This window comes from Pholcus phalangioides, unplaced genomic scaffold (genome assembly GCF_987345545.1).
Source record: "Pholcus phalangioides strain wild (caught in Gottingen) unplaced genomic scaffold, Ppha-v1.0 ptg000010l_1, whole genome shotgun sequence".
Classification (NCBI taxonomy): domain Eukaryota; kingdom Metazoa; phylum Arthropoda; class Arachnida; order Araneae; family Pholcidae; genus Pholcus; species Pholcus phalangioides.
In genome coordinates, this window is record NW_028301603.1 from 4,442,692 (window position 1) to 4,458,968 (window position 16,277).

The following is a 16,277-nucleotide window of genomic DNA, read 5'->3' on the forward strand; positions in this document are numbered from 1 at the left end:
TTTTTCTCAATGCTTCACTTTCGGCCGAATCACCGGCTTTCGCTTTTTGGATACGACACCATACATGGGCACCACACGCGTTTCCTCAAAATTTCTACAATCCCCAAGCTTTCTCTTGTACCTCTCTCATAGCCGCGACATGTTTCCTTAAAATTTCTGTAATCCCCAGCTTTCTCTCTCTCTCTCTCTCTTCTGAAAAAGAATTCTGACACACAGAATACAGATACACTGAGAGGAAAAAAAAACCAAAATGCCATCGGCATTCTACCGAAAATAACTTTCGATGAAGAGTTCGAACGCTTCATTTCACACGCCATTATACGCAGAGTAAAAAGGGACAAAGATGCGTCTTTTTTCTCGAGATATGTAGAACGTAAAAACACACTTATAGAAGGAAAAAGAAATAGGCATTCTCTCCTTATTGGACGCGATATACATTGTGGACGCTTTATTCTCGTACGAATTCGGAATACGTATGGGTCTTTCACTCGAGAGCGTATGCGTATGAACACAATCAGTACGCTTGACTGGTCTCGACTTCAACGTTACTCGTGACCCAGATATCGTTTTTTTTTACTTATTTTTAATTCACTCATTGGGTTGAACACTAGTGTGACGGACTTGTGACTGGTGGTCACTGACTGAGTTTAGAAACGACCAGACGAATCTTATCCACTATTTGCTAATGGTATACGTATCATCTACGAGTTGAACTGCAGTGCGATCGAAAAACGAAAATATCGCGACCAGATTCGGTAAGAAATCACTTTAGATTATCGGATACTACCGTACGATTAAGATGATCTGCGCCCGTATTTTACGGGACGGGTTAAAAAAGAAAAATTATCTTTCTATTGGGTAAATTTGCTGTCATAATTCTAATGTTGAGCTTTGCTTTGTGTGTGTGTATGTGAATTACCATATTATATCTTCAAATTATGTTATTTGTTACCATGATTATACTTACGGGTCGGTGAGAAGCATTCTGTAGATTACAAGAGAATATAGTAATTATGTATGTAATCATCATTGCTCGGCCCAAAAATGGGTCGTAAGTTTTCAAATAAATGTCCGCACGGTTTTCATTGGTGAGGGGGAGAAAAAAGTACTAAAATTAACAATATTCTGAAGAAAATTGCTAAAATTATTACAACGAAAAATTGTTTTGAAAAATTTTCAAATATTCAATAGTATTGCAGCGTCTGTTTTTTTCTTTTCTGAATTTGTATTATATTATGGATAAGAAAGTTTTAGAAGTTTTAGGAATATTCTAAAAATTTTTCTCTTGACAAAAAAATCCCACTGCATTTCATGCATATAAAAATATTTTCAACAGATTATGTTCTTTGGGAAATTGGAATTCTGAGCTGATGGGTTTTTCGTTGCATAACTAATGTTCAGAAACTTAAATAATTAATTTAAACTAAATTAAATTCAAGTTTTATGAAATACTTTGTCAATTAGTTTTTATTAAAATTACAAATTATATTATAAAAAAAAAATTATCGAAGGAGAGTTCTGACCAATCATACAAATCAAAAAATAACATTAAAATTCACTGACGTTTCGGAGAATTTTACGTTAATCGTGTTATAACCCAAGGAATTCGGAATTTTATAATGTTGAAAAAAATAATTGATCAACGAAATTTGTGTTAAAGGATTAATAAAGAATCTATATAAAATGCTTTATTTCGAATCTAGATGGCTTTATGAGGAATCTCTCGCCAATTCCAATTGAAAGTTCGATTATTAAGTTCAATGAATTCACAATATTAACTCATCTGAATGAATGAATGAAATCATTGAATGAATCTGTTTTTGGAAAATGTCAGAGAATTTTTTTCCATGTATAATTTCTTTTTGTCTCGATGTTAATCATGTGTACATGGATATATATTTCATTGATATAAATACGGAATATCACCAATAGAAATTTCTAAATATTGCGTGCAAATTGCCTTTTGGCCAGAAAGCTACAGGGAATGTGCATTAAGTTTTAATGTATTTCACGTATAAACGTCGACCGACATGACATTAAATTGTATTATAAAGTAATTTATAAGTTTGCAAATTATCTTCATCTCGAAACTGAGTATGCCCTAAAAATTTAAGAATTGAAAAAAAAGAAGCTTTGTGCTCATACGGGACAATTTCAACAAAAAGTTGGCATTAACGGCCAATGTGACAAATACAGGAATGTCCGTAAAATACGCATCATATAGTCTCCCTACATATTCATACGCAACATTTATATTTTGAAGCTATAATATTTTTCATGTGCTCGAAACTTTCTTAGTCATCTTGATTTTATTCGTAGAGGAGAGATGAAGCGTAGGAATATACAGGGTGATTCTAAATTCATTGGACCCAAAACTTTAAGAGGTTATACGGTCGAATCCCGCTATAACGAACCTTAAGAGACCGAAGAAATCACTTCGCTATAACGGAATTTCGTTATAAAGGAATTTCTGATTTTACGAATTGTCACATTCGTTAAAATAATTTCGTTGTAGCGGAATTCGATTTCAAGGAAAAAAATAACTTACTTATGTTCTAGGCAATAAAAAGAATGAAGTTAAATTTAAAAAATAACTCAAAGCGCAACCCCAAATCAATTCAGCATTTAATTTTTTTTAAATAATTTTTGCTTACATAACGTATTTGAAGCAAATAAGTTATACAGTATAAATCTGTATAAATCCGGATTATTATTATTGTACAAGTATTGTGGAAGCCGAGGAAACGACAATTTCTTCCAAAGTGCTCAAACACTTGAAATGCTTGAAAGAAATGCATGAAAGATTTTGCATCCAAAAGCGCACATGCAAATCCCAAAGTCGGGTAATTGACATATTTCGGGGGGATCAGTCTCCTGCAAAGACAGACCTGCATTCACATCTTCAAAATTGGAAGTCTAGTCTTTTTTCCATGGGATCCTATAACTCCTCGTTCTAACCACATCATCGTCCGCCACTCTGTCTCAACGCAGAGATTTAGGCAGGTGGTCGAAGAAGACCTGGGCCATGCTGGAAAAGGATCCTGTAACTGATGTTTGAATTGAAATTCCAAGTTGGTCTGATTTGTGAAAAAATGTTGAAATAGTAAATGGAGAGATATGACGTATTTTAATGCCACATTGCTTTTATTTACTTCAGCATCAACTTCAGAAATGATCTCAAGTTTTTCTTTAATCGAAAACTGTTTCTTTTTGAGGCCACTCATTTCGAAACATACGTCCCGTAAGTGCTAATACAGCCTTTATCTCATCAACCGTCCTTCGTTGAGGTATGATTCCAAATTTAAAAATGCTCAAAAGGCTTCCAAAAATTACCCTGTACCATTTTTGAGAGTGAAAATACAGTGTGTCACAAAATAAAAATAAAAAATCTAAATTCGTATATGGTCTCTCTGTGCTCTCAGTGAGAAAATTGTTGCCCTGTATCTCCTGGAGCCAGCGGGAAAAATTCCATGTTTTTAAGTTCAATATTCACGGGGATATTCTCTAATTCCAAAAACGGAAGAAATTTGGGAAAGAACAACGATAAATGCGGAAAAACCGTTTTACCTGCATATAACGTTAATAATAACATTAATTAACATTAATTCTCTGCAACCGATAATACAGGATCATGTTTTGGAACGTTCTGTACTCTTTTATTGATTTGAGAAACTTGTTTTTGAATTCGTTGTAATGGATTTTTCTTTTCGTAATATCGGAATTCGCAATACGTTGTTCCTGCGTAAACTTATCTGAAGATTAGAAAAGTTTTCGTTACAACGAGATTTTCACTATAACGGTATTCGTTAAAATGGGATTCGACTTTATAAAACTCCTAAACAACCATTTTTGGTCATAGAATGTGCGGTCGAATCGCGATAGCAAAGGCGGTAGAGAGAGAGAGAGAGAGAGAGATAGATAGAACCGCTCACACCCTCCCTTACTGATGCAAAACAACTTACTTAACTCAAATTAGGCAGGGTTGTGTAGGAAAAAAGTTGGCAAAAATTTGTAGCAGTGGCCCCTGTTGCAAGTATCAAATCTCTCGCGTCGTTCTCCCCATGAAGACAGCTTATCAAGGCGATATAACGTGCAACCTATTTAGTTAAAAATAGATAGCTGGACCCAATGTCCAAATAATTATACAGAGTGAATTCTGTTATCCCTGTACTCCCTTTACCTTCTGCACACTTTGTGATAGAATCTTTAAATTAGAGGAAGTATATCCAGATATCGTGTCCATTTTAGATACGTAATTTCTTTTACCAGGGACCGTATATATATGTACGGGGATAAAAAAAATAAAATTAGGGTAGGTTGTGTCGTAGACACGGCCGCAAGTTCTGGCATGAATACTTTTTTTGTGCCTTGAATCGCGTGTTAGGTACTAGCATAACGATATTATGTCATTATAATCGGCTTTGTCTTTGGAATAGCTAACGAACGACACCACTGTTGCCTATTTTCGTCGTGAACCACTCGAGGTGTAGCGGGGAAAAAAAATTGTTACGAATCAGGGCAGCGGACCTGGTGCCCAGACGGGAAGAGTTATTGATACCGGAGTGATATATCATTGAATGCACCTTCGCTATATGCACCCGACTGTACCATTGCTTTCGACGTGTTTTGCGTACTTTTTAAGATATAGCGGAAAGCAATTTTTTACGAATCGGGGGCCGCCGGCCTAGTGTCCAGACAAGAAGAGATATTGAAACCTGAGTGATATCACTGGGTGCACCTTTGCCATATGCATCTGGCGGTACCAATGCTTCTGACTTGTGTTATGTACTTCTGGAGAGACGTAAAAAATTTCGCCACCCAACATTTTGCGAATGCTCCCAGCATCGTCAGGCGATTTAAAAGACGCATGCGCTCAAAAATTAAACTTTTATACTGCCGAATGGTAGAATAGTTCCCTCGGGTTCTCACTCCGTATTTCGGAATCATTTTGCTAAAGGCTCAAAAACCGTAAGTACCTGCTAATGATGCCAAGTATAGAGTTATGGAAATTTCTAGAATGAATACTCTCTGACATACGACCACCCTTAAACCCGCAAAACCATCTGTTAATGAGGGATGGTCGCGTGAACGTGACTCGACTTCGTCTCACATTCAATGCACTACAAGGACGTGTTATTGAATACATTTTGTAGCGTTTGTGTATAATATACAATTTATAATGTTGTATACAGCATTTATCATATATTATATGTATTTTGTTTCATTTCAGGCCGAACTTCACTATGAGGCCGCTCTTTCTCGCTCCTTTTCTCTTCCTGTCGCTCTTGACGGCTCGGGCGCTCGCTGATGGCCACGGCTGGGACTACAGGCCGATCAAAGTCATAATAAAAGAACACCCGAAACTCATCACGATACCGCACTACGTACCGTGGCCCAAACACGTACCGGTACCGAAGCACGTGCCGGTCCTGAAGCCGCTGCCGATAGCCAAGCCGGTCCCGGTGCCAAAGATCGTACCGGTCGTCAAGCACGTCCACAAGGTCGTCCCGGTTCCGAAGGTCATCCACATACACAAGCCGGTTCCGGTGCCTAAGCCATACCCGATACCGAAAGTTGTGAGGGTACCCAAACCGTACATCGTACACATCCCTAAGCACGTGCCAGTACCGAAGCCCTACCACGTTCCTGTGCCAGTCAAGATCCCCAAGCCGTACATCGTTCCGGTGCACAAGAGCGTTCCGATACCAGTGCCCAAGCACGTTCCAGTCAACGTGGAAGTGATTAGGGTGAAGCCTCTGGTCATCAAAAAGCCTGTACCCATCTTGTGAGTCTATCTTTCGTTATTATTATTATTATTATCATTCATGATGATTGCAACTATTCTGTAGAGTGATAATCACACACATCATGTTAATGATTATCCTATCCATTCATATGTGATTCCTTTCTAAGCAACCCATGGCTATTGAACTGTATTTCAAGCCGTGTTTTTGCGAAACCAGAACACTTGGATCGGTATCCATGCCCTAGGGAACCCCTACACTCTTGAGCAATTTTTCTTAATCTTTTTGTCTTTTCGGAACCCCCAGAAAATGATTTTTATATTATAGGAAACTCTTCAAGCAATATTCATGTTCTGCAGAATCCTTTAAAAAGGCGGGGGGGGGGGGTCCTTCAACCTTTCCAACACATCGCAGGCCAAACTGAAATCTCCCACGGAGCCCACAGACCACCAACCCATACTGAGGATAATTGTAAGCTAGAATCCTTCCCCCACACCGAGATTTACAAGGGCTTCTCATGAAATTTACAGGACCATCTTGATAGAAGGGGAGGGGGAGCAATGGGATGCCCAGGCAAAAATAATTAGACTTTTGTTTATTCTGAAATTATTTATTTTGTTAATTTACCAATTTTAAATAATTCTGAAATTTTATTTATTTTGTTAATTGCCAATTTTAAGTAATTCTGAGATTATTTTTTTCACCAAATTCCGAATAAGTTTCTGATAAATTCTGATCCGAAATCACTTCAAATGATCCCATAATTATTTATTTTGGTTATTATGGATGATTGTAGAACTACGCATTTTTTATTGAGAAATTATTTCCATCACAAATTACGAAATTATTTCTTTCACTATGTTTTTTGTACAATAATTCTGAAAATATTTGTTTCAAGCATCGATTTCTCTGAAATCCAATAATTATAATCCAAAAATGATTATAAGTAATAAAAAATAAACAAATACTCCGAAATTATCTATTTCATCCAATTCCGAAATTATTTCTTTCTTCAATTCTATAATTAATCGTTTTTCAAATGTTTTCATCCATTTTCCTGAAAATGATTGGTGGGCCACGAGAAAAAGCTCTTAGGGCCACCCGTTGAAGAACCCTGCTTTAAAGTAAAAATTGAATCCTAGCTAGGATTTTCCTACACCACTCCTATGGTTGTCGAGCGGTCATAGTGACGGACTCTCATCGCGAGGTCCCAGGTTCGATCGAACCTCACTAGCGTCACAGTGGTGGTCAGCTGAAGCTGGTTTTCTGGGGTTCCCAACTTCGAGACGCGAATGCGAGCCTATCGCTCAGTTAAAAAGTCTCGTCACAGCGAGGAACCGGCATGCAAACGGTACAAAAATTCAGTCATTACACTTCACTAATAAAATATAGATGGTAGCACTGAAAACACAACATTGTGACACGACACTATATACGCGCTCATACTGTTAGGTACACACACTTACACTTCCGGCACAACTCGCTAGGTAGTAAATTTCCTATGGCGATAGACCGGAGTTGTGTTCGGTATGAGAGCCTAGGGAAAGCAGCGGGTTTTCAAAAGGGCATCCTTAAATCCCCGGTTGTGTCCAAGAAGCTGTCAATGGGGTCCACGCGATGTCTTACGGGACAAAGCGGAAATTAGAGACAAAATATAAAGAGTATCAATGGCAGATGTCCTTAGTCCTCTCAGTGTTGACCCATTTATTTGCCAAAACTCAATTATTTAACTTTTTTCAAAAGAAAATCACATTAAAAATAATAACATGAATGTAATATGAAAGGGAAACCATTTGAAGGAAAAAGTTTTGTTAAATAAAAATATCAATTATCGATTAATTAATCGTTATTCATTAAAACTTTTTTAGAATATTTTTATTGTGTTTGTAACGTTTATCAATTTGAAACTTAGGTACAACAATCAAAAATAAAAATTCCACTGGTTAATTAACGTCTTAAGCGGCAATTAGAAATCGCTAAAGTCCTTCCCCCCCCCCCTCTCGAAATGCCTTCATGAAGTAGGCTTTCAGCAGGTGCAAACTAAGGGCTATAGAGAAAAGTTTTCCACCGAAGAACAAACTTTACAAAATATCTGGGCTTGTTAATGCTAAAATAAGGGGCTTTTATCGGGACGAGATATCTCGTCATTGCAGCTTAAATTGTTCAAAATGAAAAAAAGCGTCCCAAAAAATGGAAAAAAAATATATAAATAATGGGTTAATCTTGAAGCATTTCGGTGCTCCCGTGGGTGCACAAAACATTCTAGATGCGAATAACAGATCTATTACTGAGTTAAATACAAGTTTGTCTGCGTATAACGATCACCCCTGGGCGTGACACAACAGGGCACAACGTTTGGAAATGCTATAAAGGAGGGAGTGGGTGCACAGCCATACCAGTCCGATTGTTTTCAAAACTTATTAATCAAATTATATGATAAATATCACTAATTATGATAATTAGTTATAATCATATGTCACACACACATGCGTTTTTTCCATGAATTACATTTTATCACATTGCGACTTTTTTGCAGCAGCTCTCTATTCCCTCCCACCGCACCACTGGTTTTTTTGGCAACTTGAGAGAGTTTTGACAACTTTTAATAACCTCTGACAATTTTTTAAGTGCTGTATTAGTATACGGCACAACGTGGTTTCCCCCCGAAATGTGCCGCAAGCTCGAACCGCTGGTCGTAGTAAAATGCTGATGATGTCTTTGACTAACCCGTGGACGCATTTGGCTTGTCGCTACGGACTATACTTCCTGAGATACGGCACAACGCGGTTTCCCCCCAAAAGCCAATTGACTTCAATTTAATTTCAATAACTTTTTTTTGCTGCAAATGGCAACACTTTCGACAAAATTTTTTTGGTGATTCCCTGTATAGATCACCATATCTCTCGGAGATGGGAAGCGGGGTATGTCCGGTCCTTCAATGTTCAATGTATGGATCACCCGATTTTCCGTATTTTACGGTCACCTTTGATATAGCATTGTGTTGTGTGTGTTGATGCTTTTCTTGCGAAGAAACTGTCACAGCACGGATGGGAACCCTTGACGGGCCTCATTTGGCCACCCACAGGCTCCTGCTATAAATTCTTCATTTTGCGTTGAAGCTTCTTCTAATAAACAGCAAAAAGACTTCGACAACTGCATGACGCCAATATGAGTTGGCACTGGACTGTGATAGAGATAGGAACCAAGAGATACCCAGGCTCTCTGTCACGATAGGTGATGCAAGCACATTGTCCTCGGGTGCCTCCGGGAAAACTAACCATCTATTTGTAGCTTGAACAAAATATATATACATGAGCATGTGCCATTCATGCACCATGTGCCATTCATAAAAGATTTATGATCGAAAAAATGATGACAGAGGTAAATAATTCACAGATTATAAATCATATAAATCTTCATAATCGGAAATAAACTGAACTCATGTGGACGTTTAGTTAAACTAAGGTCACACTCATGTGTAGCCAAGTAGTCAATTCGCAATAGTCCAATTGGTCCAATAGTCATCGGCAAATATTTGCTTCCAATGTTTGCCTTCCCCTCTACTGCAAAAAAGCACCAGTGGCATAACCTAGCTATACACTGGCCCAGCCTAACCCGATGTTCCTTATGCGAGTATTTGCTTCCAGAACACTCTTCGTATTTTTACTCTTGCGTTCTTCAACCAATGTGTGGACAGAAATATTGGAAGATCGAGAAGAAAGGTGGCTCTTTTGACTTAGGGGATTGGGGTCTCCAAGGTCCAGATCGTTCTCTCCAAGGTCCAGATCGTTCTCTCCAAGGTCCAGATCGTTCTCTTCGACTAGCCTTCTAATACTTTCTAGCCTCCAACATTTTACGATCAATGTCAATGGTAGAGCGGCAACACACTTCTCGCCTATGACCAACCTTGGAACTTTTCGGGCTAGGCCAACACCTTCTATAGCAGAAAGCCTCCACGCGAAGCTCGTGACGTCACTGAAGTCGTACATTTCACCTGTAGTCATTGGATATAGCAGTCCGGCGTATGTGAAATCTTTACCTTTTTTGCAGTATATCCAATGACTATACAGGTGAAATGGACGACTTCAGTGACGTCACGAGCTTTGCGTGGAAGAAGAGAAGGCGTTGGCAAGGCTGGACAGGAGTGTGGCCTAGCTTAACGCAAACAGGACAGAACGGACCAAGCACGACCAAGATCATTGCCAAGGCGCGCGTGGTCGTGCCAGAGAAAATTCTGAGTCGGTCGGAGGAAAAAATAATAATTGAAGTCCCTCTCATGGGACTTAAAGGACTCCTAGCCATGTATCTGCATTCACGTGCAATTACAAAAAACATGTGCGAGATCAGATATATAAAAGAATCAGGCTACACAATGAGTTCGTGGAGGAGGGGCTTAATTTAGTGTACCGAGGGGACCCTAAGCAATATGCATTCAAAATGTGAGATTCAAAGTAACATGTACTAGTATGAATACATGATATGCTGGAAAACTGGCTATTTATGAAGATACTGAGTTTTGGAAAAACTCATCTTTACCGCTACTGATACTCGAATTCGTATTCGTGTCTCTCGAAGCTATTGTGACATAGAATGTCTCTCCTTTTGAGCGCGTATACATGCTGAATATGGTACCGTGCGATGGACGGTGACGGCAATCAACTAATGGCTAGTAAATGACATCAGACCACCAGATGGCAAGATATATACAGATTCTTTCTATTATAGTATAGATATACACACAAAAGTGCAAGACTGTATATAACGAATAAGAGAAAATGTTCGGCCATATGCCTATAAAGCCCAATATCTTTGTGAGAAGATAGATGATCATCTTCTTCGTGAATAACCCTGTGAACAATCGGAATAGAGTTCTCCAATTGGGGAGCTTAAATAAATTGGGGAAAGCCTAAATGAATTAGTGGGGAGGGGAGGGCTGACGTAGTGCGTAAAGCTTAACGCGAACAGTATACCCATGGCTAAAACTTTCAGTGATAAAGGATCATTAGTAAATTTGTCCACCACAACTAGGCCAATTATTAAGGATTATGAACCTGCAGGATCCGAATTTTTGTACAGAATTGAATTTTTTAGAAAGGAGAGGCAAGGGTTGCAATTTTCAGAGGCACGACAGTGACATCTGCAAAAATGTCCAAAGCTCTCGGTGTGTTTATAAACACATTTTCCTTTTTCCCACCACTTGATATCTCAAGCCAACGAAAGTGAATCTCTTTCTTGTGCAAAATATGTGTCAGCAGTGCGATTAATGTTAACATGGAGATTGGACACTTTACAAACACCCCAACTTTAGTTATGCAGCACAGTCGTCATTTCATTTTGTTTTTAAATAATCCCTCCGGGATTATAAATTTCACGCTCTTGTGTGTGTGTATTCCCTCCAGCGATCAAGCGTTCCTGGATTATAAATCTGTCTTTCCCCCCCCCCCCTCCATGCATTCTTCAGTAGAGAATATCCATAACGACACACGCAAGGTATCATCCAGAAGTTCACTGACATGAATGGTATGAAACTGAATTTGACATAACATAGGGAATGAATATGCGTTAATAGCTCGTGAGGAAAAAGTCACTCGCCATTAAAGACATCGAAACCATATAAATCCTGACGTTGAGACAAGGTATAATTTCCAAAATACATCAACTGAAAAAATTTACTACAGGCCAGTGGTTACCAACCTTATGTACGTCATGCGCCACCAAAGCATCTCTAAAATCCTGGTGTTTTCCCGTCAGGGCCGTAAGTGCAACTTTTGTGAGGAGGAAGGAGTACCAACCCCCCCCCCCCTCTTAAAATCACAGTTCCATAACAACGTTTTTGTTTTTCGTTGTAATTGTAAAAAAAAAAAACTAATATTTTTGCTTTGAATCTTTAAATTTTGTCTTTTCCCCCGTTACTTGCAATTTTGCTATCAAAAGTTATTTAAAAAGTAAACTCGTCGAAGCAGGTCAAATGGGTCCGTGAACTTGGACGAGGAAAACAACTGAATGTGTTGTATATGCAGAGCATTATTTTCTGAAAGGGCCACGTCCAGGGTCTGTTTCTCACATAAGGGACACGTGCTAAGAGCCACACAAATTTGTTGCCTTTTCGTATTATAAGCACGGGGGAGGCGAACTCTTCCCCACGCCTCTGCCTCAAAGAACACTATAAGGGGGGAACCAAAATAATTCATGTTTGCACTGGGTCCGAACTATGAGAAACAGACCCTGCTCTCCCCCCCTGCCCCAATCCACAGCCTTCATTTTTCATTCGTTTATTGGCAGAGGGGATCCGTGGATTTCACCGTTCTGGCGCGAACTACGTACGAGTGTGAGGGTTCTACTGATCTACATACTACATCCCGCACACTGTAGATCACTCTTTTGGTCTCTCTCACTGTTCTAGCCCCCCCCCCCCCCAAGTAAGCAGAGGCGGGTTTATGGTGGGCTGTACCAATTTTTCCGCCCCCATCTCCCATTCTGTTAGTTTTCTTGGTTGCTCATTCCCCCAAATTTACATTTCCTCTGAACTTGTTGCCCCGGGATATATCCCGCTAAGCATTTCGCCCCCCCCCCTTCCCCTGTAAATATGCTACTTTTCTGTAAACAATACTCTAATATCTCAGAAAACGCTGGACTGTTTTTCCACATCTTAATCAATTAGAAGCCCGGAAAGATGCACACACACACGTCAATCGTATCACCCGAGGAATTGACATGCGTATATTTTTAATATATTTGTGTGCATTTCTCCGTGCACACGAATCATATCCACGCGTGTGTGTGTGTGCAGAAACAGATTTACACAGATTCACGGCGGTCACAATCTGCTGACCATGGGAAACCTAGATTTTTCGGCTCTGATTGAGCTGACCACGAAATGGAATTATTCTTCTCCTGTTTTGGTTTTTCTTTATCTACTTCTTTTCACTGACCAGTTTCTTGTTCTTGTTTTTATGGATTCACCGGACCAAATACCACAAAGGGTTAACAAAAGAAACAAAAAACATCCGTTTCGAAATTATGCTTGGAACATTAAATAACGAACAACAGAGCGTGCCGGTAAATTAAAATTTCGCCCGATGTGTTAACAAAAGGCATCGGTGGTTCATTCCTACACTTTTCCGAGGCTTAGTTCCTTAGTTCGTCCTGGACCGGAGTGTGCCTTAAGGTTTTCGGGTTTTTTTTTATGGTAAGGAACCATATTATCTACAGTGGGGGGGGGGAGGGTGCAGAGAAGAGCTACGCGTGTGCTGGAGCCACGAAGAAAGACTTGATCTCTCGAACCATGGGCGGAGATACGGGGGCATTGCCTTCCCCCCCAGAACCAAAGGTGAAGTCGACAGATCTAATACATATATGTATAGATGAATCGACATCATCATCATCATCTTGCCCCGCCCCCGTCAGCAATAATGACCGTCCCCCCCCCAGACTTCCCCGTCTATCTCCGCCTACGTCTCGAACATGTTTACATTGGACGTATATGTGTATTTCTAAATACATAATATATACAAAATATATATACACAGCGCCTCCACTGTGACGGGAAACGAAGAGGCTTTGTTTCTTCGTTTCCCGTCACAGTGTAGGTGCTGTATATATATATATATATATATATTGTGCATTTAGACCATTCTCGAATATCTCCCACTCCAACATGTCGACTTCTTCTTCTTCTTTCTTGCCCACAAGGCTTTTCCACACTTCGTTCGAAAATCCTGGCTGCAGTCTCCGGCCCTTATGTGCCACTGGGCGCATGTGCAATTTTCCCCTTTAGTCAATTGGTTCAGCTGTTCGTTTCAGTCAAATGTCTTGTGCGTTGCATCGAGTTGGCTGTCTTCGTGGGGAGAAAGACGTGAGTGATTCGAAACTTGCGAGCACGGGGCAAGGGGAGCCACCACCACTATAAATGTTTGCTCACCTTTCCGACACAACTATGCCTCTTTTGAGGTAATGGAAGTAAGGTGCTTTGCATCAGTCCGGGGTTGTGAGCGGTTCTATCTACCTATCTATCTACATTCGACGAGCTCAAGTGCCGGGGGATATGATCGAAGCGTTTGAAGTTTTTAAAACGGGATGGATAGGATGGACCATGAGTTATTATTACACTGCTTTTCGACAAGGGGGGATACTAGTATCGTTTGGTAAGGGACAAGTTGTGGTGTTTGCAATGTGCTTTTGTTCTAATAAAAGGTTGTTAATAAATGGAATAGCTTATCCCCGGGGGTAGTAAATTATAACACAATTGGCACGATTAAAAAGAAATATGAGGAACATGTTGGGGTAAATCTAAAAGCTATCCATACTTAGATAAGCAACCATAATCTTTTTTAAGAGGAGTGTATTATATAGTATTAACTAGCTGATACCCGGTGACGTCGCTCGCCCTGTAAAAAATTTATATATATATATATAGTTTATTATATAGTTATTTCTTAATCAAAAAAAATTCTGCATCAAGTCAGAAAAAATTACTTTCATTTTTAAATATTTTAATTAAAAACTTGAGGCAATCGCTTGTGGATACACAATATTTTTTCTTTTTCCATCTGGTGTGTAGATGTACAAATTTTTGGGATTACCAACACGCGAACAGGCGACGAAAAGGTATCCGTGTGAAATACAGGGTTCAAGTAGGTTGATACCTGCCACTGCTAAGGACTGGCCTAGCGCTTTGTTGATTGCTCATGGCATAAGCTAAACGAATCAGGAACTGTGATCGCTTGAAAGTGAATGGCATTTCTTCAGTGGTAATTGGGATACGTGGAACGAAGGCGTCTTCTCTCCTTTGGCACATCCAGTTAGAATCGTCGCTTCAATGATGTAATCGTTCAATTTCTTCACACAGAGTCTGTTGCCATTGCAGGGTCTCGGTGTCTCCAAATTTCTTAAAAGTTGTTATTTATGTTCTTTCCCTAGGATCGAACCCGTGGGCCTGACGGCGACATTTCATGATGGTAGCATCTTATCACTGCACCACTCGGGTGACCTGAAGGCTCCTGTTTCTCAATGGAATCATTCTTTATGGCTTCCCCTAATCACATTTCACTCAAGTTAACATGCCAAGGATTTATCATACGGATCCATGGCACTGTTGCAACATGCTGTTTCATTCATTCATTCCCGAATCATACTCGGGAGCGCTCCTATCGGACACACACCACCCCGGTGAATTTGCCAATGCTTCTTCCGAATCATCCATGGCATCTGGAGGTTGTGGTTTCCTTTATTATTCCCACACACAAAACCTTATTATTAAACTGGTTATTAGACGCGCTAATAATCAAAACGGCAGTCTTTAAGCCGTCTGAAAATAATTTGCGAAGTTTAAGGTAGCCTAGAAATAATCCAGAGCTGAATTTCAGGTAGGAAATGGAAAAAATCATATCGTCAGTGTGTGCGTATGTGGCCATAACACATGGCATTTATGTTGTCAGAGTTACGCTTGTTTCGTGTTATACTGGTGGTTCCATCTATCTTTCACGTTTTGAAGTAAAACCGGCAAATTCATGAATTTTTGATGTTATGTAAGCATCATGTTGAATGTCTGCTTGCTCTCGGAAATCACTGCTGGAGTCATCTGGAACCAAATGGTGTCCGTTCTGGGGTGAGAGAATACTGTAGTATTTTGCATTGGCGGTCAGCATTCATAGCGCATCATATTCAGAAATTAAGTCGGCCGGAAATCCCACTCACATGCATATGCGCATATGCATTTGCATATAATCCGGGCTCTAGTCATAATTAACTGGCCACTCAGTGTATAATAAAACAACAGCGTATATCAGCTGCTCTCAACCGGTGCTCCGCGGACCCCTTGGGAGTTCCACGTGCACTCCCCAGGGGATCCGCAGCCACTCCAGGAAAATAAAATTTAAATAATGAAAATAAATCATCTCAACTTTGATGAATAAATAAAAAATAGGCTAACGAGGCTCCGCCATAGAAATTATAGGCAAGAAAAGGCTTCCGCCAGTCAAAAAAGATTGAGAACCACTGGTGTATATCAGTCCTTGAAATTGTAGAACCGAAATGTAATTAATTGAATTCGGGCTGGACATCTTATTCAGTGTCAGACATATTATATACTTCATCTTATTCAGTGAGGGCAATTAATTGCCTAATGAGCATCGAGCACCATTATGTGACACATATCCCTAAAATAACCTACATTCAATCTTTTTTCTAGCCCAACGTGACGCTGCAGATCATTTGCTTAAAACTTCCAGGTGGGCATCAAAAAGCGGCCACCCAGCGCTGTCAATAGCGCTGTCGGGAATTCAGCTGTCAGGAATCTAGCTAATATCAGTATTTCGGCTGCCGGAACCTAGCGATTAACAGCATCTGTAATAACGTCAAAACTTTTCAGTGTAAAGATTGCTACGATAAGGCGCTGGGAAAAAAAAAAGTTTAACGGCAACCGAAAAATTGCCATACCTCAAAAACCTGTTGAGGTGTTAAATACACGAAAATTTTAAAATTATAATTTCAAGTATAACTAATAGTCAGTGTAGGGGGGGGGGTCAGTGTTTT

At 39.7% G+C, this 16,277-nt stretch overlaps 1 protein-coding gene across 2 annotated transcripts in view; it reads left to right on the plus strand.

Annotated features, from left to right (window-relative positions):
- The window catches only part of LOC149080775 (uncharacterized), a 63,974-nt gene that overhangs the window by 27,407 nt on the left and 20,290 nt on the right, over positions 1–16,277 (plus strand). The window contains exons 1-2 of one of the 2 annotated variants that reach the window (XM_089237467.1): positions 652–755; positions 5,231–5,785. In XM_089237467.1, the coding sequence (XP_089093593.1) occupies positions 5,244–5,785 (542 nt within the window). In that variant the 5' untranslated portion in view covers positions 652–755; positions 5,231–5,243. Of the gene's footprint in view, positions 1–651; positions 756–5,230; positions 5,786–16,277 lie in introns of those variants that run through there. The other variant, XM_089237466.1, reaches the window with a different exon arrangement.